Below are 27,940 nucleotides of genomic sequence, written 5' to 3' on the forward strand. Positions count from 1 at the left end.
TTTTCCACTTTTTTATTTGAAAAAACAATTTTACTGCCAAAAATCAAAAATAAGGTTTCAATGCAAGTTTTGTTATAAAATACAATGTTTTTTTCTTTATATACTGTAATTTTCAAAACAAATTTCCAATTTGTTCATTTTGAAAAAGCTCAGTCATGTTAACTATTTCACTTTGCCCCACATTCCCTTACTAAAAACCCTGTATAATTTCACCGAGATGCTATAAAATAAGCAGTTTCAATTAGAAACTTCATAATGATTATAACACGAGGATAAGCTTTTTAATTATACCCATACTTCACTTGAGTTTTTATAAATTAATTTATGTGTTAACTATAAAATATTATGTAACTAAAAAAATCATACCTTATAACGTTTGAGTTTTATTGTATTTAGTTTATAGTATATCTACATTAGTAGTATTGTATTATATTTTATTTTATGTAGAAATTATTTCTTTTAAAGTAGTTGTCGATTTGTTCTTAATGCCCTGATACAGATGACATACCATTTTGATACTAAATGCCGTTTTTATTAATATTATATGGCTTAGCCAAGAAACTACCATGCGATTTTTTTCATTCTACATTTTTTATAAGCTAAAAAATAAATCTATTGTTTCCAAAATAGCTTCTTGGATAGAAATGACTCTTCTAGGCTACACATTATTTTAAAATGTTAATAGTTGATTCCCTCAAAGAGGAATTAACAGACGAAACGTGGTATTAGGTTCTTCGATGAATTAAATGTATTCTGCCGCTCTGGCCTATGACTCCTGAAGTACAATTGACTCTTTTACCTGAACACCCAGATATTCTGAACACATTTTGATGGTCCCGGGAATCACGTATGCATTACTTCCGTCTCCCCCTATACTGAACACCCTCTTAAACTGAAGACTTTCGTTCGATCCAATGAGTGTTCAGAATAGAGAGTCTATTGTACTTCCTTAGCAAACGAAACACTTTTAATCGAATATGCTTTGTGTGTTTTGTGTTATTTTTCATGACTGAAAGTTTTTTTATTTATGTAAAAGAGAAGTCAATTAAAAAATTAAATGAAATAGTTGCATTAATTTATTCCTTTGGGAGGGGCCTGAACCCCCTGGATTTCTCCTAAAATCTGCTACGGACTATTCAGTATGGTATTTTTTCTATAAGTTCTTGTTCGTTTTATAATTTCTTCATTTTCATTTTAGTATAATCTAGTGCGTTGACCAACATAAATGACTGCTGCTGCTCCTAGTTCAAATTAGAAAAATCAGGCCTCCACAAAGTTTAAAAATTATAACATTTAGAATGTACATAGTTTTCTTAGAAGCATACTGTATTTTTTGTTTTATATATGCTAATAATGCAACAACGATTTGTTGGTAAGTAAGAAACAAGCACAAGATTTCAATACCAACGTTTTCAGATTCTTCATACATAACGAAATATGGTAAAACTATGATTTAGACTGAAGAAACCCCCTTTTAATGACGAGCATGTCGTAAACCCCCCCCCCCCCCCACCAAGATAACATTGTTTGTGGGTACACGTTTGGTGACCCCCCCCCCCCCTTAACCGGAGCCTGGATCCGCCCTTGGCTTTGGGTGTAATTATTTGGTGATTTTCCCTTGTGCCCAGCTGATGAAAAAGTACCGCTAATTTTTACAATGAAGTTTTGTTAAACTTTGTGAAGGGCAAGGAGGGTACATTGAGAAATACAAAAAAGAGAGCAGGGTGTATTGGATATGAACTTACAAAGGGCAGAACGCAGAACAAAAAGGCACAGTTTAAAAAAATTACTAATATTTATTTATTTATTCATGAAAAGAATTTTAGATTGTTAAAAGCATAGTTAATCAAACTGTTACAACACTATATAAAAATTTCCCTTTTTGTGCTGAAAAAATGCATAAAAATTAAGAGATAAATATTTAAGCCCTTTATAAGACAGAAAAAGCACATAAAAACTAAAAGCACATTACCTACTTTAATAATTGAGGATATTAAGAATTAGGAAATGAATACAACTACAGTTGGCTCTCTGTTCAAAGACGCTTTATTTAACGATTTTCTCTATTTAACGACGGCTTTTCACGGTCCCAGATGGTCCCCTATAGAGTTAAAAGCATTCTACTTAAGGACGATTTTTTGAGGTCCTTTGAAAGTCGTTAAACAGAGAACCAACTGTAGTTAGGAAAATTAAACACAAAAAATTAATAAAATTTCATCAGAGCAACAACTTTTTATAAAAAAGTTGTTTTTAATTTCAAATTTGAGTGAAATGATAATATGAAGTAAAATATCAATTCAATAATCAAAGACTCATTAATTAAAACTATTGATATCAAAATTTTGGAAGAAAAAAAAACTCAGTAATGAATTGAACTGACATAAATATGCAGCATTATGATAAACAAAGCTTTGTTTTGCTCGGATATGCACAATATTTCACCACTGAAGCAAAAGTAATTTAGACCAACATTAATTTCATCAATTATTTATCGAAACATCAACAAAATAAATGGACACATTTTAAAGGAGGTACACTTAAAAATAAATATGTCCAAGATATGCATTAAAAAATCCTTCCTATTAGTAACATTACGTAAAATGTAAAAATATGTTTGAGAATTAAACATTTTACCATGAAGTTCCCGTGAAATTACGCCTTTGGCAGACATGATTACTAAAATGTATTTATCAACAAAAAAATGTATATAAAGTGGACATGTTTATAAAAACGTTACAAAAGTTAGATTGGTAACAAAAGTGTGATTATTCTCAGAATTAAATATCAAAAATCATAACATGGAAGAGGGAGTGCCCCCTCACAATCCATCACTTTGCACATTAGCCGGTTATAGTCAGTAGTCATACGGAAAAAAAATTAACTGAACTTTTATTGACATGACACAGCTGTAAATACTAGACACAGAAATAATGGAGAGAAAATTTTTCTAATTACGAAATTTTTCTTTTAGTTTCAGTCACTGAGATACAGACATATAGCTCAATTGCTCTAGTATTAATGATGCTATGCATGATTTCATGGAACCTATAACATTTGGCATCAAAACAATCATTAAATATGGCGCGCTCCAGTTTGTTTACATGGAAATTATCCGCAATTTTCCGAAATCTACTTCATGCTAATGGTAAAGGCTATGAATTACAATTGATGAAAATATTGCTTGAATCTTTTTCACAATTCAAATTGGTTTACAACTTCCTAGTTGTTTTATTTATTTATTTATTTTTTCCAGTTAAAGTGAATTATGTAATATTTTAAAAAGTAAATTCCTCAATGAAAACTTTATAGTAATGTAATGTAAACTGGTCCAACTGGAATGTTTCTGGCTTTGGTTTTGCCTTCTTTGGAGCACAAGTTATTTGAAAACATTCATGCTCTGAAGAACCCTGAAATACAGTAAAGGATCCAGCTATGGGCCACTTTTTGATGTTTTCAATTAAAGTTCCGTATACATCTTTGATTTAGAAATTTGAGGACTTTAGCAATGGTAGCTATACATCTTGTCTTTCAAATAAAATATTTTTAAAAAAAAAACTAAGTTTTAAAGAAGAGGAAGGAGAATTTTTTCCCTGTGGCCCATAGCTGCACAGTGACCTCTCACTTGTACGCGCCCAAAAGGGACAACGAAATTTTCGCACACAAATGAGATTTGCGCATATGTGAAAGCTCCAAAAGTAAGCTTAAATGCAATAAGTTAACATCAGTTATAGTAATACTAATAGTGCACTACTAATACTAATGAATAAATTCGCACATACTTTCCATTTATGCATTGTAATTTTATAAAAATGTAAAATTTGAAGTTGCATGTTTTGTTATTTTTTATGCACTGAACAGTATGTAAGCAAATTCCCCAAAACTTAAAAAAAGTAGCGTGATCAGTGCTATAGTCTACGAGGATGCAAAAGATCCTTGATAGGCTATGTCAATGCTTGCTGTTTGACCACAACTTTTATTGACATCAACCTTTTCATATGTGACCCGTTCTCCCCTCTCAATGTGAATCCAAGATTAATTCCGCCCCCAATTGTGTACTTGTGCGAAAAAGAACGTGTTGTTAAAAGAATCTGAACAATCAGGGGCGGATCCAAACAGAATTCTCGGAGGCCATTTGGAAAAATACAATGCCTTGAAAAAATTATGAATTTTGCAAATATCAATATAGCCCAATCTTCAACTAGATAATTTTTTAAGGAATTTTCACTAGACGACGCGAGTATACTTCCCAATAATTTTCCTCTTTTCTTAACAAACGTGTTCATATATCGTCGCCTCAAAGTGGTATTCCTGTAATCAGTGCTGTGTTCTGAGGCGACTGTATAGGACTTATGATTTCAGAGGAAGCCGATATGAACCAATCATAAAAATAATATTACCTATGAAGTAAAGGGGATCCGGGGTTTTTTCCCCCCGGAAAGTTTTTGAATTTATAGTCTTTAAAACGCATTTTAGATGATCTTTGGTAATGTTATGGGAGAAGAGTATCGGTGGCGCTCCCCTGTTTAATTTTCGAAATAGTAGCTATAAGAATGCAGTTTTAAACGATCTTTGATGACGTTAGAGGGAGAAGAAATTTGAGGGCCCATCTAAGGAAATTTTTCTAATTTGTAATCTTAGAAATACATTTTAACTGTCTTTCCCAAGATTAAGGGCTCTGGTGCTCCCCCTCCCCTGCCCATTATTTGAAATTGAAACCTTAAAAATGCAAACATTATCTCCAATAATGTTAAGAAGAGGGAGGTTCAGGGTTTCTCTGGCGGATTTTCTTTGCCATTGTAGAGACAAAAAAGCAATTTAATACGATCTTTTCGTGATGATATGTGGAGAAGGAATTCAAGGGCCTACACCAAGAAATTTTTCTAATTTGCAGTCTTAAAGATGCATTCTAATTATCTTTGGTAATGGTAGGAGAGAAGAGATTTGGAGCGTTACCCCCGAAGTTGTAGCTCTAAAAAGGCTGTTTTAGACTATTTTTGGTGGTGTTAAGAGGAGGAGAGATCAAAAGGTCCATCTCAGGCAAGGTTGGCAACTTTCTGTCGAGGTGGTTAAAACCACTGGTAGAAACCGGTTAAAACCGGAATGGCAAAAACCACTTTCTGCCACATTTGCGGCAGAAACTGGCAAAAACTCATAAAAGCAAAAATTAATTCTCGATATACAACAGAAAACGCAAGGGGAAAAAATAATTAATTGTTAACCAAAGCACTGTAATTTTATTAAAAAATTATCACAATTCAAAATCAAATGTTACATTGTTGGGACCCTGCAATTGCCTCTTCGAAAAGGTGGTTTCAAAAATCTAAACAGGTTTTCAAGTTAATATGCACAAATGAGAAACTTTAGAATATTCTTGAAACAGAAGAGCTAGCAGACAAATGTATCAAGGAGCAAGCAATGTTCGTGAAACTTTCATCTATTGTATAACTAGTCCACCATGTAGTAACTGGGGTTGTGGTAAAAATTTGACTAGAAAAATAAGTTTTGAGAAATAGGGCCAATTTGTTTTGCAAAGCTGTGACATTAGGTACAAAGTTCTAGGCAAGTAAAATTCTGGCACTTTCTTCTTGAAGCACATGGACATGATAATTTCAGTCACAAACAATTTAGAGGAAGCATGTAAGTGAGCAAATTACAATCAGTAATGCCTGTTTAATTCTGTATGTCACTCCTCTTTCCTAAGCACCCCCGTATGACTTTTTATCCTTTGTTAAATTAATCCAAATACTAGGAGCCTCTGCCATTGAAAAGTTCCCTTTCTGAACTAAAGCAAGATCACTAGCATTGGATTTTATTTTTTTAAATGATGAAATGGTGTTTAATTTCTTAGTTTACTTAAACAAATATCATTTACTAATTATTTGAGTTATTAAAGACACTTTTAAGTTTTTGTCAGTTCCTGCCGGTTTTTACTGGTTATAACCAGTTTCTGCCACTGGCACGGCAAAAACTAGTTTTTGCCGGCAGAAAGCCGACCCTGATCCCAGGAAATTTTACTAATTTCTAGACTTAAAAATGCATTCTAGACTATCTTAGGTAAGGTTAGGGGTTAAAGAAATTCTGAGGTCCATTCCCAAATTTTTTTCAATATTGAACTCTTTAAATTGCAAATGTAGGTAATTGGTTCATGAGTAACTTTTTGAGGACCAGCAATTTTTCGAAATTGAAGCTCCAGAAACATAATTCTTGAAGACTTTCAATGATGTTAGGGAGAGAGGAGTTCTCCCCCGGAAACATTTTGAAACTTAAGCATTAAAACAAAATGTAGGCCAATCTTGAACGATGTTGATGAAAATGAGAGGTGGGAGACCCTCCCCTGGAAACCTTTATAAGTTATTTTTTGAAACTTGGTTTGTAGACGATCTTTGGTAATATTAACAAGAAGAGTGGTTTGGAGGGTCCCATATTGAAAAGGGAATGAAGAATAATTACATAACACTGCATAAAGTCTTGTTAAAACATAAATCTAATTTTAACTTAATGCACAATCATTAACTGTATAGTTAACTTTTTTTCAGACACTTACTAACACGTATCCCTTATCTATCTTCCATGGGGGAAGCAAACGCATCTATCAAGACGAGCCCATTATGCTAAATGAACCCAAATATTTGGTATACACTTGATATTTTTGAAATTTCTGTGGGGGTGGTCATGCCCTACCTCTGGCATTGTTTCCATTCTTGTTAAACTTCGCATGAATTACAGTGAAGTTTTTTTTTTTTTTCAATTTAAGCAAGGAAAGAGGGTTTAAATAAGAGTGTTAAAAAGGATTTTTTTATATTTTGCTCTAAAAACGGTTTTTAGCTATTTTTAAAACTTTATCGGGGTGACCATATTCCCCTTCTCATTGTTTTCCTTATTGTTAGACTTAGTATGTATTATAAGTCAATTTTTTTGCATTTTTGCTCAAAAAAAGGGATTTTAACTATTCTTGAAATTTTCTCTGAGGGGGCTATGGCTCCCTCCCTGGATCTGCCCATATGAACAATGGAAAAAAAGTGTGTGAATGCATTCCAAGAGAAAGAATAAGAAGATTACAAATCTTTGTATAAGCAAAGTGTAAATATGTGATTTAACTAAAACTCAATAAAAAAATTTATTGTGCATAAGTGAAAGGTGCATTTTAGGTTTTGCATATAAATGAACAAAAGTTAACATTGCTTTCCTATATTGCTGGCCAGGCCCGTGAGAAAAACGTGCATAAGTGAAAAACGCATATAACATAGGTTGCGTATAAGCAAGAGATCACTGTACCTCAACGGGGTACAACTATTCGCCACCTCATTTTAACCTCAAAAACATACTGAAAACGTGATCTGGTCTATTGTTGTCAGGCTACAATTTGCCCTTTGCCTCAAAATGTATAAAGAATTTTTTTAGTCCATCATTTATCTTTTTTTTTTTTTTTTCAATTTTTTAAGGTTTAATCATAACTTGTCGTCTTGAGACAAGTTGAGTGATTAATAAAGTTCATCATGGTAAATGTAGATAACGTTTTTTATTAACTGCCTAGGTTTTTCACATAGAAACATTTGAAAAATGAAAAATCTGGCCAACTAAAGGCTAGGTACCTATACTTAGGTCTGACAAGTTTTAAATAAGATCAACAAAAATTTTGAAAACAGAAATGTAAAATCACATTTTACATTCCAAATCTTATCAAAATAAATATGGTCCAGATTTCAGTCAGCACCATCTGCAAAAACTCTGGGCGATAAGGCGAGCCCCAATCTTTCTTCTGTCTTTTCTTGACATTATTTACAATAAGTAACACAAAATATGATGAAAGCATCCTTAAATAGAATAAAATGAAGCTTCAAGCTACTAAAAACCGCGAAAAATAGGTGGCCCATTGTTGTACCTCAACATTCCCATTTCCGATAAATGTTGAGAGCTTGTGAAAGCTATGAAACATTTTAAGTCAACAAACGACTTAATTCACAACTGATAAAATGGTAAAGCAATTCTGAACGTACCAGATCTTGGAAAATAGTATAAGTGGTCTGCCCAAAGGAGACTTTTGGCTCTTCCACGAGTGAATCGAATCCTGCATTAAGAACGACTAAGTTATCTAAGGTATACAACAGCAATGACAATCTCTGATGTAGCGTCTTTAGCTAGCTAAATGTTTACACTACCTGGTAAATTTTTTTAGAGCTCGTAAATTCAAAAAAGGGACCACTAGAGAGCAAAATCATCACCATGGCAATAGTTACCCGTTGTTGCCCCCTTGGCACAAAGTTGTACCATTTTACGGTATATCAGTTAAACTTTAAATTGAAAACACTTGAATTGACGGTGGATTACAACCCTGAGAAGTTAATATATTGATGCTGGTTGTGAAAACGACAACTCTCAGACAAAACGACTACAGTTTTCAGGATATTCTTTATATTAGTTAAATTTATCTACGCTTTTATTAAAAAAAGGTGTAAAAAATACATTCTTATTCTGTGTTTTCTCGTTATGAAACAAATATTTAACTTTTTCTAAATTAAGTGACTTACATAAAATATAAAATAATGCAGTGAAATTCTAATTAACAATTTTGTTTTATAGCTTATCGACCTCTTGCTGCTCAAGTGCATCAATACAAATCATTGAACCAAACTATTCCTCAGAGCATTTCAGAAAGTCAGCTTGAAAGTGAAACTGAATCAGAATCTGAAGGTCCCATTGAAGTCCAAGATCTAAAAATTCAAATTTTGAAAGCAGGTCTTGATTTTGTTCCTGAGCATGGGTGGACTAAAACTTCTTTATCATATGGTAAACTTTTATTAACATTTTATTTTTCACTTTCATTTGTTATTCTTATAGCAATCTGTCACTTTATTTTCATGCATGTTTAGCAACTGTTAATTAATTCAGAGGTGTATAAAATGGATGTATTCGGTTGTCCTTACCTTTGTAGCAGGAGTGATTTGGTGCTTGAAGGTGCTCTTATCAAGGGCGCCCATATAGGGGGGCAAGTGGGGGCTCAAGCCCCCCCCCCCTTTAGAAATGAGAACTTCCTTGCTTTTAGTGCTTTTTTTTCTTTGTAAAAATGTATAAAAATTTCTTTTCCAGCCATTACTGAATAAGTTATTAAAAATGTCCAATTTTAATATCTCTAATCTGTATTGAAATCAGTTTCCATGGAGAAATATTCTGCTAAACAATGGGAAAATTTTTTGAGCCCCCTCTTAAAATTTTGCGTATGGGCTCCCTTGACTCTTATGGAAAAAAAATCCCCTTTCACATAAAAGGGTTGAAATCTTATTCAAGGTTGAATTGCTTCTTATTGACTTTAAGGAGCTCAAAAAGTTGTGAATGTACCTCTACTTCTACCCAAACAAGTGTGTTAAAACTTTAGCAAGGGTTAATATTTTGGAAACGGATCCTGAAATTGAAAAATAAACTTATCCAGAATTTTTATAATCTTGTGGTGGTTTATTTCTTGATACAAATTCACCACAATTCAGAGGTTATTTTCCTGCGTAGATCCTCTTTCCCATTAGCTATTTCGCATGTTCAAATTCCAGTGCAATCAACTTTAGAACAAGACATTAACTAATTTTATTTTTCCATTTCTTTACAACCACGAGCGTTATATGCTTATGCTGCCGCAATTACAATAATGAAAAACAATTTATACAAGGCCAACCTACATTCAATATTTTTCAAGGCTAAGTCGCTACAGTACCCCCCCCCCCCCCCCCCCCCCGAAAGTACTGAACTCAATTACAAATCACAAAAAGTCTTGGGTTGAATCGTACTACCCGACCAGAATGAGTAGTTCTCATTGGGGGTTTGAACGGCAATTCATATGAATTAGTTTCCTCCGCTTTTGACTTGTCTGGTTGAGCAATTTGGTTGTCAATACGTTTTCTTTGTACATCTTCCTGTATTTGAAGAGCCGGTTTCAGGCCATCGATTCCTATTTCCATTTTTCTTCCTTTAATTAAGAGAGTAAAGTGTTTATTGTTCCTTTGGATGACTTGGTTGGGGCCCATATATGGCTGTGTTAGAGGTGGTTTTACTGCATCAATGCATACAAAAACATGAGTGGATGTTTCTAAGACGGATGGGCATTATAGAAAGGTTTATTATGTGAAGATGTAACGGTAGGAGATAATTCTTGCATGGCGCTTTTCAGGTTTTCCAAGAATGCTGCAGGATCCATTGCATTTAATCTTTTAGAAGGCTCCAGAAATTCTCCGGGTAAGGTCAATGTAGTTCCATAAAGCATCTCTGAGCAAGTAGCACCCAGGTCTTCTTTCCTTGTTGATCAAAGACCAAGAAGTACGATTGGTAAAGATTCATTCCAACGAGGATTATTATGGCATTTTAACCCCTGCTTTAGACTACGGTGAAATCGTTCTACTAAGCCATTACTAGATGGGTGATAAGGAGTGGTTCGAATGCGGCGAATGCCAAAAACCTTGGTCAGTGAATCGAATAATTGAGACTCGAACTGTCTCCCTTGGTCGGTAGTTATAACTGCAGGAACACCAAATCTAGCTATCCAATGTGTTACAAATGTTCGAGCTACAGTCTCAGCCGTGATGTTTTCCACAGGCACTGCTTCCGGCCAACGAGAAAAACGGTCAATGAAAGTTATTAGGTAAATATATCCCTCAGATGGAAGCAAGGGTCCCACGATGTCTATATGAATATGTTCGAACCTTTGAGATGTAAGGGGGAACTGTTGAAGAGGACTACGAGTGTGATGATGTATTTTTGATTTTTGGCAGTCCATACAACTCCGTGCCCAATTTGAGACATTTTTTAACATGTTAGGCCATACGAACCGTTGTTGAATAAGCTTACGGGAAGCTCTAACGCCGGGATGAGATAAACCATGGATGCTTTTGAATACGGAGTAGCGTTACTTCTCTTGAACATACTCCCCCATCTTATGATAATTTTGCTCGGGAAAATGTTTTTAAAATTGGAATAGAAAAAGAACAAAATCATATTTTCAAATAAACGCTTTGAGGTGCACACTCCCATGCTACAAACTAATTCTGTGCCAAATTTCATGAAAATCGAACGAATGGTCCAGGCGCAATGCGCGTCACAGAGATCCTGACAGACAGACAGAGATCCTGACAGACAGACAGAGATCCTGACAGACAGAGAGAGATCCGGACAGAGAGAGATCCGGACAGAGAGATATCCAGACAGAAAGACTTTCAGCTTTATTATTAGTAAAGATTAAACTTTCTTCTTATGCTCATGAGAAGCTTTTACAGAAAAAAAAAGTAGATTAAGAACATACTCTAAATTTTTAAAAAAAAGAAAAAGATTCCAAAAGGATAACTACTCTCATTGCCTCTCCTGCCACTACTGTGGCTATTTAATTTCCCAATCATAGAAAGGATTTTGACTGAAAAAAAAAAATGGAATTTCTTTGTGAAAAGAAGAGAAAAGGCTTGTAGAAGTTGATAGGGGATATCTTCTTTTATTTACTTGTATAGTCGGACCCTGATTTGACAAATCTCCATTTGACGAATTTTGCGATTTAGCAAATTTTTCTTTTTCCTCGACTACAATGAAGGCAAAAACCTTTTTTTACCGAATATTAAACCCTGAAATAACAAATTATTTTACCAACTGATTCTTTTTTTTTGTTAATTTGAGTTAGGAAACATTGGATTATTTACCAAATGTTCATCCATATTGTCCAAAGCAAAAAAAAAAGACTTTTCTTGTATTCTGCAATTTTTGACAGGCAAGGGTGAGGGGACAACCAACGAATAGTGATTCTGATGCAGAAAGCGATAGAGAAACTTGCATTAAAACTTACTTTTTCAAATGCTTTATATGGTCTGGAAATTCAAAACATATCTCATGCAGCAGGGTGCAAAAGACACGGTATTTTCTTCTCTCCATTAAGTTGAAGGAGAACTATTTCGAGTCAAGTACCAAGGAAATTGTCAAACATCTATTAGTTAGTAATTATGAATTTCAAATTAACTAGCGTGTAATAAGGCATGGAATGCTGAATAAAAAGTGTACACTTTTTAATTATGGATATTTTTGTGCAGTTGCATTTTAGGGGTTTTAGGTAAGGTAAGTGCTTTTTTTTTAAATTTTACACCCTTATATTACAAATAACCCAATGTAACATATAAAAGTTTCGGTTCTGGTGAATTTGTTAAATCGGGGTTCGGCTGTATATTTTCACAGGGTCCCTAATCTGTGCAAGTCACAACTGTGATAAGAACAGGGGACCCTCAGGTGTGATGTGATGTATATTTTCACATTGCTGAAAGTCTCCATTATATATTTGAAGTTATTATTGGAATTTATCTAATTTTAAGACTTTAAGTTTCTATCATTTGTGAATCTTTTAGGAGCAAAATCATTGGGTCTAGCAACTTCTGCACATAGCTTAATTGTAGGAGGAGGTGCACAACTAGTCCATTATTTCAATTTTTCATCAAACCAACAACTTGGAGAAATTTTACAAAAAGAATTTCATCAAGGGCAAAAGTAAGCAGTTTTCAACTTGAATTATTCTAAACAAGCTCAATTGAGGTCAAATTAAAACTGGATTGTGCATTCTAACCACAGAAGAGGTGGAATCTGGCAAGCAGCCAAATTCAGACGATTCCATCTGAATAAATCTTGCAGGAGCGAAGTGAAAATAGCAATGGAATTTTAAAGCACACATTCGATAATGTCATTAGGACCTTATTAAAATATTGCATTCTCTAAGTGGAACAAGAAGTTCCGTCCAGAACTAAGCAAGCCTACTTTCCCCTATATCAATATTGACTTTTTAGTATCTGATCAATATTCTCAAAATTAGCTAAAATTTCAAATTATTTCAAACAAAACTTATTGACATTTTAAGCTGATTTGTAGAAATAGAATATGCTTCTCTCATGTAAGGAAAAAGATGCATAAAAATAAATAGACAAAAAAAAAAAAAAAAAGAAAAGAAAAAGAAATAGTTGCACCTTTTAAACAAAGCAGCTAATTAATTTTTTTCCATTAAAAAAAAATCTTTAATCACATTCAAAAAGAAAGAAAAATTAAAAATAATAAGCTCACTAAAATAAATACATTGTATCAAAAAAAAATCATTTGTTTTTTTCCCTGTTGAAAGTAAAATAATAAAAACAAAATAAATGTACTTTCAAAGATAAATAAAATACAACAAACTGTCAATGAAATATTTTTCATTATCAAAAATATGCCTGCGCTTATCTTGATATTAAAACATTAAGGACTCCGAATTTCTCCGCAAAAAACTGAATACATAAATTAAAACTTTAGAGTGAAAGTAAAAACAAATAAGCAACAATAATTATTTTATTGTAAAGACCGTGGTGTCGGACTGGGTCTCATTTTGAGGTAAGGAGTCAGAGTCGGTTGTCGAAGGTTTTTAATTCAGGGATTCACAGTGGGAATTGGTAACTTTCTCTCAAAGTTTGCAACTCTGCCAATGTTTGCGGAGTCAGACTTATTTTGGGATAAAGGAGTTGCAATCGATCACTTTAAGTTTCCATGAGTCAGAGTCAGTCATTTCCCTTCTATGTCTAAATGTTTGCCAAAGCTATAGAGTCGGAATTAAGGTCGGGAAGTTCGACTGATTTTCGGGTATAGGAGTCGGAGTCGACGACCATAAAATTCTAGTGGTAGATAGTTGGTCATCAAAAGCTATTTCTAACAAAATTTGTTTGAAGCAAATCTTTCTTTAAGTTTGGGATCTATATTGACTTTTAATTTCCCTGTAGGCGCTAATGTTAAAGGACTTGAACTGTTCAAAATTGTATGAAAAATTGTTCAAAACCAAAAGATCTTTTCTAAAAATGCTCTTCATCAAAAGTTTTTTCCTACAAAGTTTGTTTCAAACAAATTTGCCTCTAATTTGTAAATTTTTCCTCCTTGTTTCACTTTTTCGGACCTCAGGGCGATCCTATATTTCTTATAAATCTGGAAAGATTCTGATTTTTTTTGCATATTTGGTTCTTTTTTCCCTATTTTTCCCCAATTGATCTTCATCCAGCACAGTTTCGGACGTTTTATAAACGTATGTTTCGGAAGCATGCTAACATTGAAACAGGTGTCTTGCCAAAAATTGCATGTCTTGCTTGAGATTTCAATCCGTTTGCATCCTGAATATATTTCAATAATTTTAAGAGTTTTGAGGCATTTTATTATATGCTGCTTTAACTATACTCATTTAATATATACTTTGGTAATTCATTTATTCAGTAACATTATTTTAATTGCTCATTCATACAATGTAAAATTAACCAAAAAAAATTGTAGTTTGACACTGAGACTAGGAATTTAATAAAACTTTACATGTTTGCTTTTTCTATGCATTTAGATAATCTTACATGATTTACGTTTTACAGCCTGTTCAAGTTTTGGAGATTATATAATTTTCATGATCAACTAATTTTATAACATTTTTACATATACAATGCTAGAAGTACTTGCAGAACAATTTTGGGCAAATGATTTTACATTGCAGAACATCACAAATTATTCTGCGTCAGGGTGGCAGCCTAGCACTTTACTGCAAATCATTCTCTCTTCTGTAACACTTATGAATGATATGCTTTAGTTGTTGTTATGTACAAGATATGGGAAAATCATATGTTCTGCATTCCAAATGATTTGTAAGCCCCCCGTCCTAATTGGTTTCGATTAAAAAAGTTCTACTGCATAAGTGCAGACCTTTTAAAATACGACATCCTTTTAGCAAAAGTAATACTCCTGTGGCCTTTTTTCCATAGTCTTTCACTCAATAAAAACATATTAATTGCCTTTTCATAACATCATACCCGCATCAGACTTAACTCAATTTTCAGTCTATTGGCTAATGAAGGCTTCGTTTTTCAAGGCGTTGATTAATACACACATTTTTTCTTTCTTCAATAGTTAATACCGTTTAAATTCAGGGTTTTATTCTACACTTTAACATGTTATCTTATGTAACGCAACAACTCTCTAATGTCGTTTATGTTTAATTTATCATTGTAAGCTTTTATGCATTGGTTTTGTCTACTTTATTACGTATATTAATGTTAAAATACCAAAATTTTTGTCAAAAGCAAATCAAAATTGTAACAGATAACAATTTATTTTTTCTGTATTTTTATGTAACTAAATAAAGTTCCTCAGAGACCCACTTGCTCAGATTTATCTGAGCATTTAAAACCGATAATGTCAAATGTGGCCTTTCTTCTAGTCCATTTGTAAAAGCTGATACACCTCTTTGAAATTATGTTTTGTTTTACTTCCGTTTTAAGTAAGTTTGCAACTATTTATTGACTTCTATTTTAAGTTAGGGTAAAACCATTATTTTGCTTATATTTTTGTCTTTGCAGAGTATAAAACCAAATTTTCTTTTAAAGCAGATTTAGGAAATAGCTGTTGTACTACGATAAAATTTAAAGTTTTAGAGGAGTTTGTGAAAATTTTTGTTTGGAAAAACAAAGCAAATATCAAAAAGGAAAATTACATATTTCCATGTTAAAAAAGCCTTTTGTTCGATACATTTACATCCATAAGTTCATATCTTTTTCCTTTGAGAAAGGGGTTGGTTCCATGTAACCTCAAAACATATCTTAGTAAATGTTTTGTGAATTTGTGCTACATAGCATTGTGTGGTTACTTGTAATTTTGTATGTTTGAAATATGCATCAATGTCCAATGTCCGTATTTAATCAAAATATTTTGTTTATAAAAAATATAGTCAGCAAGTATTGTTTTAATATTTGCTTAAAATTTGTCATAAAATTACTCTAAATGCTTCTTTTTCTTTTTTTTAAATTTAAATTTTTAGATTTGATCTCAAGCAATGTATAGAATACGCTTTAGAAACAAGGCTTAGAATGGTGGAGCCGTACGTATCCAATTGGAAAGAGGTAAAAGGAAAAAAATGAAACTGTTGGCTATTTTTCAGAAAAATTTTCATATTCAAAATGTGCATGTATTTATTTTACATTAAAGGCTTTGGCTCTGATGCTATTTCCCAATGAACTTCCAGAAGATTCAAAAAATCTTTTAGATCTTGCAGATATTATATGGAATTGCTCAGCTGATAAATCGTTAGATGTAAGTATAAAGTTTATATTGATTAGTTTTTAGCTTCAAGGGAAAAAAATTAAATGAATCAAAATGCATATTTATCTGCTTTTATAATTACTTTTAAAAACTTATTTTGCAGTCTGCATTTTTTCCTTCTTTCAGATGAGATTTTTAATCTATAAATTCTGTGTTTCCTATACTTTTGAATAAAATATGGTGGTAATGGATAAGTGGTACAAAATGAATGTCACTTTTCTGAAATAATTATAGAAGAGAAAAGAAAAAAAAACTAGATTTTTGTAAAATGAAAAAACTTATTCAACAAAAGTAATGTATGGTCATTGGGTTTTTTTTATTTTTTTAAAATTATTATTATTATTTTTTTTTTTTTTTAAAGAGCAATATATAATTGTGCCATAAAAAGCCTTGTAAAGGATTAGGACTATGACTTAATTCATATTAGATAATAAGAGAAAAAATTAAAGTAAGGTTGGCATGTTTTCACTTAGACAATATTAGTGTTTCTTGGATACATGTAAACTGTATAAGACTATAAATTTGTTTTCTCTTCTTTTCAGATCATTAATACCAAAATGTATGCATTTATGTGTAAAACCAGAAAAGGAGCCTGAGCTATGGCCAGGGGAGGGGGGCAGCTTCCGGTTTTGGAGGGGATCAAAGTTCAATTTTCAGGCACAAATAAGGAGTCTGGGGCAAAGTTTTAAAATTTTTTACCAATTCATTGCTTGGGGGAGGGGGGGGGATCACTAACCCCATGACGCACCTTCTCTGGATTAATGCTTCCTTGTGACCTTGAAGTCGAAAGTTCCTGTGTTTTATTCCCAGCTTTATAGATGCTAATTTGGAAATGCTAATGTTAAATTGTTATGACATGTTATCTAACTTTTGTTGGAGTTGCGTGATATGAGTTTCCCTGTTTTCTCATTCAAGAAAGCAGCTTTTCGCTAAACGCAGTTAAACGCCTTCTACCAAAAATCTCAAAATAAAATTTTCTTGGCACACATATTGAGCACCCTATTTGAATCATTTGACACTATAGGAAAGAAAAAAAAAACATGTTTTTGTTATAACTCTAACAGAAATATTTTTATCGCTTTTATCAGCATATCTCCTGCTTTGAAAATCAGAAATATATCTCAAGAATTTATTCAAGCATATTTTTGCTTTATATTTGAAATAAAAATTTTAAGGACTTTTTTAAAAAAATATTATATTTGAATGTTTCATTGTTTTCTTAAATACAAAATGTCAAGCATTCTGAAGATTTAAAATAAAAGTAGTACAGATGCCTTCTTTCCTTGCTGTCTAACATGTCATTCTTAGAAAGTTTTTTTTTCCCCTTTTTTTTCATTGAAATTGATAACTATAGTTATTTCTTCACTTCTTTCATTTATTTCACCTCACAGAAATGAACTGAATCCTTTCAAAAGATATTAAGGAGTATTTTCATACCTTAAACAGGCCTTGGCTCATCTGAAAGTAAAATTGCATGTTCCTGTACCATTCAGCTAATGTTTAATCAACCCTTCTTTAAGATATATAGTTGTCCGCGGTCGGATTATCCGCTGGTCTTTTCAGAATTTTTTTTTAACCTATGATTATGTTATTGTTTGCTTTTAGATTGTACATACATGTTTATAATCAATGTTAGTAGATGCAATGTAGCAATGTTTTTAGTTATGATTTAAGTATATGTGTGAGGGTTGTAAATATTTTTAGCTATTGTATACACTAAGTATCGTTTTTACCTATTATTCGGATTATCGGCGGTTTTTGCTTATTTGCACTTACCATGCCATTCTATTCCATGGATAGTCGGGAGTTTAGGGTATTTCAATTTTTTGACATGCATCTATACAACTATATGATATGCATTATCTGTTAGTTTTAATGAGTTTGTTGTGAATTTTCCTTTATCACAAATTGAAATTATTATATCTTTTTTTTTCTGGTTTTAGTATTTTTGGGGAATAAAAGCTTTAGTAGGAAAAGGATTCTAAATAAACTCATGATTACTTGGAACAGAAGAAATATTCAAATGAATTGTTGTAACCTATATCAATCCATACGTCTTGTTGTTAAAATACAAATTTTTGTAATCAGGAAAATAACAATAAAGTATAATCTTGGTATTATTCTAATGTCAGATTTTCTGGGAAAGAAAGATAAATGATGTTGACCCTATTTGATACCATTCCTTGTGTTAAAGTAAAATTTTGTAAGAATCAATTACCTGTTTCACTCTGTGATCTGTTATGCTTTTTACAGGTAAGGTGGTATACAAAAAGACTCAGTTTAGCTGCAGCTTACAAAGCATGTGAATTGAGTTTAATTCAAGATAAATCGCCAGACTTCGTTGAAACATTTGATTTCCTTGAAAGACAAGCAGATGTTGTTGTCAATACCTCCAAGCTATTTGATGAGGTAATTATTCTGATCATGTAGTGATTTATTTTTTGAATGCAATTCAAATTTAAAATGGTATTCATTTTTATTTATTATTAACTTTTAAAAAAAATGTTTTCCACTTTAGATTGAGAACGCTTCACCCCTTGCCCCACTGTTATCCCTTTTTGCGTGAAAGAGTATAACAATTCTTTAAAGGTTTACCTCATTCAATTTTCATATTTTGGTCAAATTTTGGTTCCATTTTGTATGCCTTGTATTTAAAAAGTAAAATTTGCAACTTAATGTTCAATTATGAAAATATCAAATGATTATTTCAAAGATACAGAACATAAACATTGGGATTACCCTAGTAGAAAAATAGATAGTAAATTTAAAAGTTCCAAAAAATATCTATGCGTTAAAACTATCTAACACATTTTTAAAAAATATAATGACCTTTAACAGCTTTCTTATTTGTAGTTGTATTTGAAATAGTATTAATTCAGATGATAAACAATGTATGAAATTATTTAACACACTGATTCTGATAATTACTTTGAAGACAAAAATTATGTTGATCTGTAAACAAAATTTATAGTTAATTTATTTTATCATAATATCTTGACTTGCATCTCTGATTCTTTGTTATTGATTCCAATTGTTTCTTGATTCCATGAATTTTGCATACATGTTCAATAGAATTAAATCATACACTTTTCAATGCCAAAAATAGTGCTTACAACTGGTTTTGAGTAAAAATACTAAAGCCAGTTTCTTCATAATTTGCCACAAGCACTCAAGTGCATCATGACCCCGGGAATTACTCAGGACCTGTTCATAAATGTCACTTTTTTTCTACTTTTTTTGACCCCCTCACACTTTGTCACAAACTCATAGTTTCAAAATCTACTCCTCCCCCTCAAAGTGTGACATCATTTGCAGACAACTCCTTAGTTGATTGTGTACTATAGTCTGTTTCACTTGAACTTGGCAGTGCGTGGAAAGCTACGAGAACCGAACTGCAGCCGTTGTCATTGAAACCGGCATCACACTAACTCAGTGGTTTGTCAGTAAACAATGCTACTTGCCCAACTTGGCATAGGGAGAAATGAGCAATGAACTTTTCTTGTTTTGGAATTTTGTTGTTTCGGAGTTGATTTTTTTTTCTCTCTCTTTAAGTTGACAAATTGTTGCTTTTTTATTTATTTTGAAAGTATATCAATTCATTTTTAATTATTTTTGGCAAAACGGAAAAAACAAAACGATTTTTTTTTCTGTGATATTATTTATTTTAATGAGCTTCTTATTTTTCATTCATTTTTTTTTTTCATTTTGAAAGCACTTAAAGTTTTTTTAATGGAAAAAAAAATATTAGCGTATTTGTTTAAAAGGTCGTACTATATTATTTGCTTGCTTACTTATTATTTATGCATCTATTTCATCAGATGAGAAAGGCATATTTTATTTCTAGGAATAGAGATTAAAATGTTAAAAAGTTACCTTTGAAATAATTTGCAATTTTAGCTGATTTGAGAAAATTTATCAAATACTAGGAAGTTGGTCTGGTATACGAGAAAGTACGATCGATTAGTTCTTGACGGAACTTCTAGTTAAATATACAAAAAGTTTTCACTCATCAACTGTGATTACGAAACACGATATTTTTTAAAGAAAGATAACTTTTTTAAAAAAAAATTCTTTATGCTTGCTTTTGATTACTTTTCTTCACGAAAATATCGTTTGCTTCAAAACCGCAGAGGATACTTTAAAAATGAAGATAAGCCTCATTTTAGAACATGAAATCAACTTAAAATGAAGAATTAGGGGGCGTTCCAGTCATCCCTAAAACTTCGGGTAGTTTTCATATTGTGCAGCTTTTTAATGGCTTGAAAATGCTGTAAAAATCAAGCAAATATGACTTATTTTGATGAGATGCTTGTAAATTAATGATTTTCAGTAAAATTGGAATAAAAACCTTTGAATACCTTTTTTTTTTTTTTTGGATGAAAGACAGTCTATGTCCTATTCTGCACTCTTAGCATAATGTATACAAAATTTCATGATGATTGGTTGAGTAGTTAAAACGTGAAAGAATTACAAACAAACAAGCAATTTTACAAACAAGAAAACTCACTTTCGCATTTATAATGTTAGTAGGGATTTTTCATATTACTAATGAAGAGTGAGAGGGTGAATGTTCTGCAATTTCAACTTGTTTAGAGCTGTAAATGATTTTAATTCAGCACTAGATACTATAAATAAACATTGCATATTAGACTTTTGAATTTGAAACTTATGTTATTAAGTTTATAGTACATAAAACTTATTTTGTGTGATCATTAGCAAGCGAAATCAGTTTGTATGCTGCCATCACGCTCGCTAGTAATATTGGGGAAACATACATTTGTGCTGTAAATAATCTGATTTATAATAACAAATGCTTTTAAAATATTAAATTTCCTTTTAAACAACTTTTTAATCTTTTTTTAAAAATTAATTATTTTTTTATGATATGAGTTTTGCTCTAGTAACATGTACAATGGGAAATGTTACAAAATGTCTTTTTCCAGTAGTCTCCCTCTCTCCTCCCCCCCCCCCCCCAAAAGGGAAAAAAAATGACTTTGCGGTAACAAGGATTTGTAATGTACCTTTTCGCAAATCAGGTCATTGTTACATTGAAACAAAAATCGGATTTTCTGGATTTTTTCAAAATGATTTTCTTGAAGTTCAAGTTTATCACGTATAAAATGCAAGCTATTTAAAACTACCAAGTAGTAAAACTCAAATTCAAAAAAAAAAGAAAGATGTATTTGTAATTGCAGTGAGTAAATTATTGAAAACTAATGTTTTCATTTCATTTTTTGTTTCCAACTCACAGAAACTGTTTGAAAAATATATTCAATTACTTGGAAATAACAATGGAAAGCAACAAGTGTGATAGCTGACCAGATGGAAATACTTTGACCACAATGGGAGATGCTCATTTAGGAGTCATAATGACATGCAGATGTTTGTCCCCGGACATTTGTGCTGTAAATAATCTGATTTATAATAACAAATGCTTTTAAAATATTAAATTTCCTTTTAAACAACTTTTTAATCTTTTTTTAAAAATTAATTATTTTTTTATGATATGAGTTTTGCTCTAGTAACATGTACAATGGGAAATGTTACAAAATGTCTTTTTCCAGTAGTCTCCCTCTCTCCTCCCCCCCCCCCCCCCCCAAAAGGGAAAAAAAATGACTTTGCGGTAACAAGGATTTGTAATGTACCTTTTCGCAAATCAGGTCATTGTTACATTGAAACAAAAATCGGATTTTCTGGATTTTTTCAAAATGATTTTCTTGAAGTTCAAGTTTATCACGTATAAAATGCAAGCTATTTAAAACTACCAAGTAGTAAAACTCAAATTCAAAAAAAAAAGAAAGATGTATTTGTAATTGCAGTGAGTAAATTATTGAAAACTAATGTTTTCATTTCATTTTTTGTTTCCAACTCACAGAAACTGTTTGAAAAATATATTCAATTACTTGGAAATAACAATGGAAAGCAACAAGTGTGATAGCTGACCAGATGGAAATACTTTGACCACAATGGGAGATGCTCATTTAGGAGTCATAATGACATGCAGATGTTTGTCCCCGGACATTTGTGCTGTAAATAATCTGATTTATAATAACAAATGCTTTTAAAATATTAAATTTCCTTTTAAACAACTTTTTAATCTTTTTTTAAAAATTAATTATTTTTTTATGATATGAGTTCTGCTCTAGTAACATGTACAATGGGAAATGTTACAAAATGTCTTTTTCCAGTAGTCCCCCTCTCTCCTCCCCCCCCCCCCAAAAAGGGAAAAAAAATGACTTTGCGGTAACAAGGATTTGTAATGTACCTTTTCGCAAATCAGGTCATTGTTACATTGAAACAAAAATCGGATTTTCTGGATTTTTTCAAAATGATTTTCTTGAAGTTCAAGTTTATCACGTATAAAATGCAAGCTATTTAAAACTACCAAGTAGTAAAACTCAAATTCAAAAAAAAAAAGAAAGATGTATTTGTAATTGCAGTGAGTAAATAATTGAAAACTAATGTTTTCATTTCATTTTTACTTCCTTTTACAAAAAAGGAAGTATTGTATTCGCGAAAAAATTTTCACTCAAAAATCGCCCTTAATTTCCATTTTGCTCACCCCCAAATGAATGTTGAGTTTTTTTTTCGATTCGACCACATGCGGAAAAGTGCCTAAGAATGTATAGACACGCGAAATATCCATTTTGACCATCACCGAGGTAATTACAACGACTTTTCTCGTGACGTCTGTATGTATGTGCGTATGTGTGTATGTGCGTATGTGCGTATGTATCTCGCATAACTCAAAAATGGTATGTCCTAGAAAGTTGAAATTTGGTACATAGACTCGTAGTGGGGTCTAGTTGTGCACCTCCCCTTTTGGTTGCTTTCGGATGTTCCTAAGGGGGTCTTTTGCACCTTTTTGGGGGGAAATCATTGTTAATTTCGATGTAAACTCAAGTGGCGTTATAATTTGTCGGACACTTGGCGATATATCGCCAGTCTTTTGGTCGCCAAGTTTTGTCGCCAACTTGGCGACAAATTTGGCGGAGTTTTTTTTTTTTTTTTGGTTTCAATTTATCCATTGTTGGTGATATTTAGAGAATAAATATTGAATCACATTAAAATAGCGAATAATGGGGAAATGACATTAAATTGGAGTAAAAGGAAGTCATGTGATGCACACATCAGCTCGTTTGTTTCCAACTCACAGAAACTGTTTGAAAAATATATTCAATTACTTGGAAATAACAATGGAAAGCAACAAGTGTGATAGCTGACCAGATGGAAATACTTTGACCACAATGGGAGATGCTCATTTAGGAGTCATAATGACATGCAGATGTTTGTCCCCGGGTGATGCAAAGTAGGGAGAAGCGAGTTCTGAGGTTTGCCGGTCTTAGGGGAGAAAACCAAATTTAACCTTGAAAACTCAAGTCGAGTTACGGTGGTTTGATTTTCCTTTCGTAATCAAATACTTTCAAGTTAAATATATTAACACATAATAGTTTCAACTATATACCTTTGACCACAACATTCTCTATTTTGTCACATCATTTGTCAATTTACAACCTTATAAACCTCCAAGTTTGCAAGAACTACTAATCAACGCGGAGTAACACATCTCATACCTTTCCCTTCTGTGCCAAGTTAGATTATAACAGACTATAGTTATTTAATTCTTAACACTGCTTTAATGTAACACATTTGTAGACATTTTCTTCAAAGCTAATTTCCATCTCCCCTTCCCCCCTGACATTTATATGATTAGCATTCTGGTAAAACCTAAATTTTGTAGCAAGTTAATATGCATTTTATAAGTAAAATGTTTGTTCAAATACAAAGCCTTTTAATTTTTTCCTAATTTATGCATCCTCACCGCAGTGTTAAAAATTTTTTTAATTAATGGATTTTTCTTTTACATATGGCTTTATTTAGGAAGATATTAATCCATATAAGAGGCAGATAATTACAAGAAAAATAACTACAATAAACAATTGAACATAATGAAAATGACCATTGCAATTTTAATCCTATTTCTTAAATCAATGTTTTCATCAACCGTGTCATGCTAGATTTTCTGTAAACTTGCACAATAATATCAGTGACAAACTTAGTGAGTTTAAGAAAATGAATCTTTTATTTAAAGATTCATACCTCCTAATTTTTGAGATTCCCATTAATATTTAAACCATCAACTGATTGATTGAATGAAGAAAACAACTTTATATTTTGAAATCCAAATTCTGGTTAATTTAAAAATGCTTTTCAGAATATTACTTCTCTTTCTGTTGTTTAATTTTTTTTTCTTTTTTTACAAACCTTTGATTCATTTTTTAAATTAAAATTTTTTCATAAAAATTGCAAGAATAACTGAAGCAGTTTACTTTACTTTTCATCATTTAAAACTTTTGTAGCTTATGAGCTTTTTTTTTTTTTTTTTTTTTTTGAAAATATGGCTACATAGAAATGGTACTCCATGGAAAATTGCTTGCTCTTCTTGGGATTTTAATCCTCTAGTATCCATAGATATTTCAATTGTTTTAAAATTTGAAAAAATTTAACATATGTTTTTAAATGATCTATTTTACTTTTTATTTTCACTATTTAAATTTATGTATTTTCTAATGTGTATTTTTGTAACCTTAATTTTTTAGTTATTAACAAACTATTGGTTGTTATATATTCTTGGGTATGCTTTTTCTTGAAAGATAAAGCACCTAAACACTTAAAATAAATAAATAATTTTTATTTTAAGACAATTAGGTCAATAACTCTATATTTATTAGTAAAATACAGTGGCCGCGGCTTATATGAATCATGTTTGTTCTAACCAGTTTTGATTCCATAAAGCGACTAATTCAATAAAGCTGGACTTTGTTCTGTTTTTGACAATTTGATTTCATTAAAGGGGTTGATTCAATTAACTGGCATGCACTGTAGTTTAAATTTAGAACTTAAGCAAAATTGCAATATATTTAACATATATGGTCTTCTGCTTAGGCTATTTTCAAGCAGGAGAGCTGAGATATTTTTGGGGATTTCTGACCTCTTTTAGCCCCTAATGTCTATAAAGTGTGCATGTTCTGTAAAATGACAACAACAGTGCAGTGACAACAGTGTCATTTGACTACATTATTCAGTTTCTATTAACTTATTAAACTTTTCAGTGAAGATTTGGGAAGAGAGGCAGCCCTGTGGTAAGGGGACAAGGTCTTAACCACCATGATCCACATGCCACAAAAAACCACAAAAACAATTTTTTTAAAAGTGGATGATAAATTCTCTATTTGAAAAATATGAGCAAAATCTTCATTTTTACTTGAACTTTGATTTTATTTTGTTAGAAACAAGTACCTGAAATGCTCTAGTTGGTGTTATGTGGACTTGGAAGAAACTTCATGTGGTGCGGTTTCTTAAAAGCTTTAGTGTGGCACAAAGTTGTGATGAATAATACCTCCTTTCTATTTTGTCCCTCCAAAGTTTATTTAAAAAAAAAAAAAGCCTCTGGTAATCTCATGGTACCAAAGTATTACTTTTCAAATTTAGTGAAGATATCTGACGTAAAATCTAGGTTTTTATAAGGAACACACTTAGGCATATGTAGAATTTGTGTTTTGATTATGCATATTTATCTTCCTGTTCTTTTCAGGTGACATTAAACAGAAATCAGCTTGAAGAAATAAGAGATGGTGCATTTATTACAGTAAGCATACTTTCACTTATAAATTTCTCAGCAAAGTTACTAATATATTGAAAAGTTGTGACTAATATTTTGAAACAAAATTTTCAGTTTCTGATGACAGTACAGTATACTCCCTATTAACTGACCTCAATTTAACCAGATCTCCACTTAAATCGAGCATGATTAATTTAGGAATGGATATTGGAAAACAAGTTGTAAAAAAAATTAAAAGCTCTTATTTATGAATAAAAAACAAACATAAAAAAGGGAAACACATTACTACTGCATTAAACAATATTGCACTTTTCTCAATGAAAACGAAATAATAAGTGGTTCGTTGATGTGGTTCATGATTACAATGTTTCCAACATTGATGACGGTATGACCCACGTCATGACTTAAAGAAGGCGCATATGCATCAAAAATGGCATGCAATGTAGAATAATAGATATCAACTTTCTTCAATAATATGATGCTTTTGAAAAAATGCCAAATTTATGCATCAACAGGGTTTGAAAATATTGGATATTTTGATATATATCCAGTTCTTTTCAATCAGCACAAACTAAAGATTTCAAAATAGTAAATGCATCCCCAAATCACTCTTTGTTTTCTTAAATTATTGCTACAATATGTAGACTTAAAATTAAGGTTTCTCTCATTATTTATATCTGATATTGCATTTTATGTTTTTTTTTTTTTTCAATTTTGATAAAGTTAATTTAGCATTAGCTGTTTTACTCATTTTTCTTCTGTTAGCTACTTTTGCAGTTATATGATTCAGAAATAAAAAATATGCATTATTTGGTGCATGTCATAAGCCATTTTCTTTTTTTTCTGACCAACGTTTAATATTAATTTAATTAGGCACTTTTAATATGATTTAAAATTTGTTACATTACTAATAATAATGATGAATATAAAATAATTATTTGAATATTATATTACTTTGCTGTATTAATGATGCATTAATACATCATAAAAATATAGCGCATAACTTTTAGGTTATTTTTAATAATAAATGAACATTATTACTATGATTAATATAATTTCTATATTGAAAATACCGTAGTTAAAAAAATAAATATCGAAAATATCATGATATTTTCAAAATAAGTATCAGACATATATATCGTGATATTTATCGACTAATATATATCGGCAAATCCTGTGCATCAAGTTGTGGAACTTCCATTAACTCATTATCATTAAAATGCCATTGCACATTTTAATGATTCTTTTTAACTGCAACTAAGGCAATTCAATGCTATTTAATCGCTTGATGTAATTTTTAAATCTGTATTCATGAATCACATTTGTTCACCCCTCCTCTCCGCTTCAACCAGAATTTCGCTTGCCCTTGTTCCCATTTGAGCCGGTTAATCAGAAGTCTACTGTACCTGTTTTGTAAGACATGCATCAGAACTTCTTTAAACAATACTCTTCAAAAAGGATTTAGTTATATTGAGACATAATATTCTATACTTTTTATTAATTACTATATTTAATTTTGAAATTTTTTTTTCCTTGATTTAATGTTTTTTTTTTTTTTTTTTTTAATCGTTCAGCTGCATATTTTGTTTGTTCTACAGCCTGTTGCTGACCCAAGGCCGTCCCTCCAAGTTTTTCCCACCTATCCCTAACCTGTGCGATGGCCCTCCATTGGTTCACTCCTATTGCTTTTAAGTCCTTGACTACCCTATCCAGCCATTTAACTGGGAGTGTTCCTCTTCGACGTTTTCCTTCAATGTTAGAGAAGGCAATTCTTTTTGTGGGAAACGCATCTTCATATTGAAATATGTGGCGCAGCCTCCTAATGCAAGACGCCTTTATAACCTCTAAGATGTTAGGTTCACCATACTTTTTTGTAAATTTCATGGTCATGAGCTATTCTCCAACAGTTGTCTTGTTTCATTGGTCCAAAAATTTTCCTTAAAATTTTTCTCTCAAAAATCAATAAACAGTCTTATTCTGCCCTATTGAGAGCCCAACATTCTCTCCCATACAAGACAACAGGACAGATCAGTGTTATATATAAAATTGTTTTAGTTTTAATGCGGATGTAATTCGATTTTAATTGGTTTTTTAAGGCCATAGAAGCACCTATTAGCCATGGCTTGCCTGACTGCATAATTTAATTATAGGCAATTCCACGAAAAGTGGTCCTGGCACACCAATTTTTTTTTTTCACATAATATAGAAACAAACTTTATTTTTTGA

General features: G+C 31.7%; 2 protein-coding genes across 3 annotated transcripts in view; one reads left to right on the plus strand and one right to left on the minus strand.

Moving 5' to 3' along the window:
- The window catches only part of LOC129224007 (F-actin-uncapping protein LRRC16A-like), a 111,966-nt gene extending 109,124 nt beyond the window's left edge, over window positions 1–2,842 (minus strand). For both annotated transcript variants that reach the window (XM_054858402.1, XM_054858401.1), the window contains exon 1: window positions 2,635–2,842. In XM_054858402.1, coding sequence (XP_054714377.1) covers window positions 2,635–2,671 — 37 coding nt within the window. In that variant the 5' untranslated portion in view covers window positions 2,672–2,842. The remainder of the gene's footprint in view (window positions 1–2,634) is intronic.
- A 186-nt stretch (window positions 2,843–3,028) lies between these two features.
- Window positions 3,029–27,940, plus strand: part of LOC129224502 (ubiquinone biosynthesis protein COQ9, mitochondrial-like) — a 36,109-nt gene continuing 11,197 nt past the window's right edge. The window contains exons 1-7 of the mRNA XM_054858965.1: window positions 3,029–3,145; window positions 8,581–8,787; window positions 12,360–12,498; window positions 15,812–15,893; window positions 15,979–16,083; window positions 18,346–18,501; window positions 25,688–25,741. Coding sequence (XP_054714940.1) covers window positions 3,079–3,145; window positions 8,581–8,787; window positions 12,360–12,498; window positions 15,812–15,893; window positions 15,979–16,083; window positions 18,346–18,501; window positions 25,688–25,741 — 810 coding nt within the window. The 5' untranslated portion in view covers window positions 3,029–3,078. The remainder of the gene's footprint in view (window positions 3,146–8,580; window positions 8,788–12,359; window positions 12,499–15,811; window positions 15,894–15,978; window positions 16,084–18,345; window positions 18,502–25,687; window positions 25,742–27,940) is intronic.

This window comes from Uloborus diversus, chromosome 6 (assembly GCF_026930045.1).
Source record: "Uloborus diversus isolate 005 chromosome 6, Udiv.v.3.1, whole genome shotgun sequence".
Taxonomy (NCBI): Eukaryota; Metazoa; Arthropoda; class Arachnida; order Araneae; family Uloboridae; genus Uloborus; species Uloborus diversus.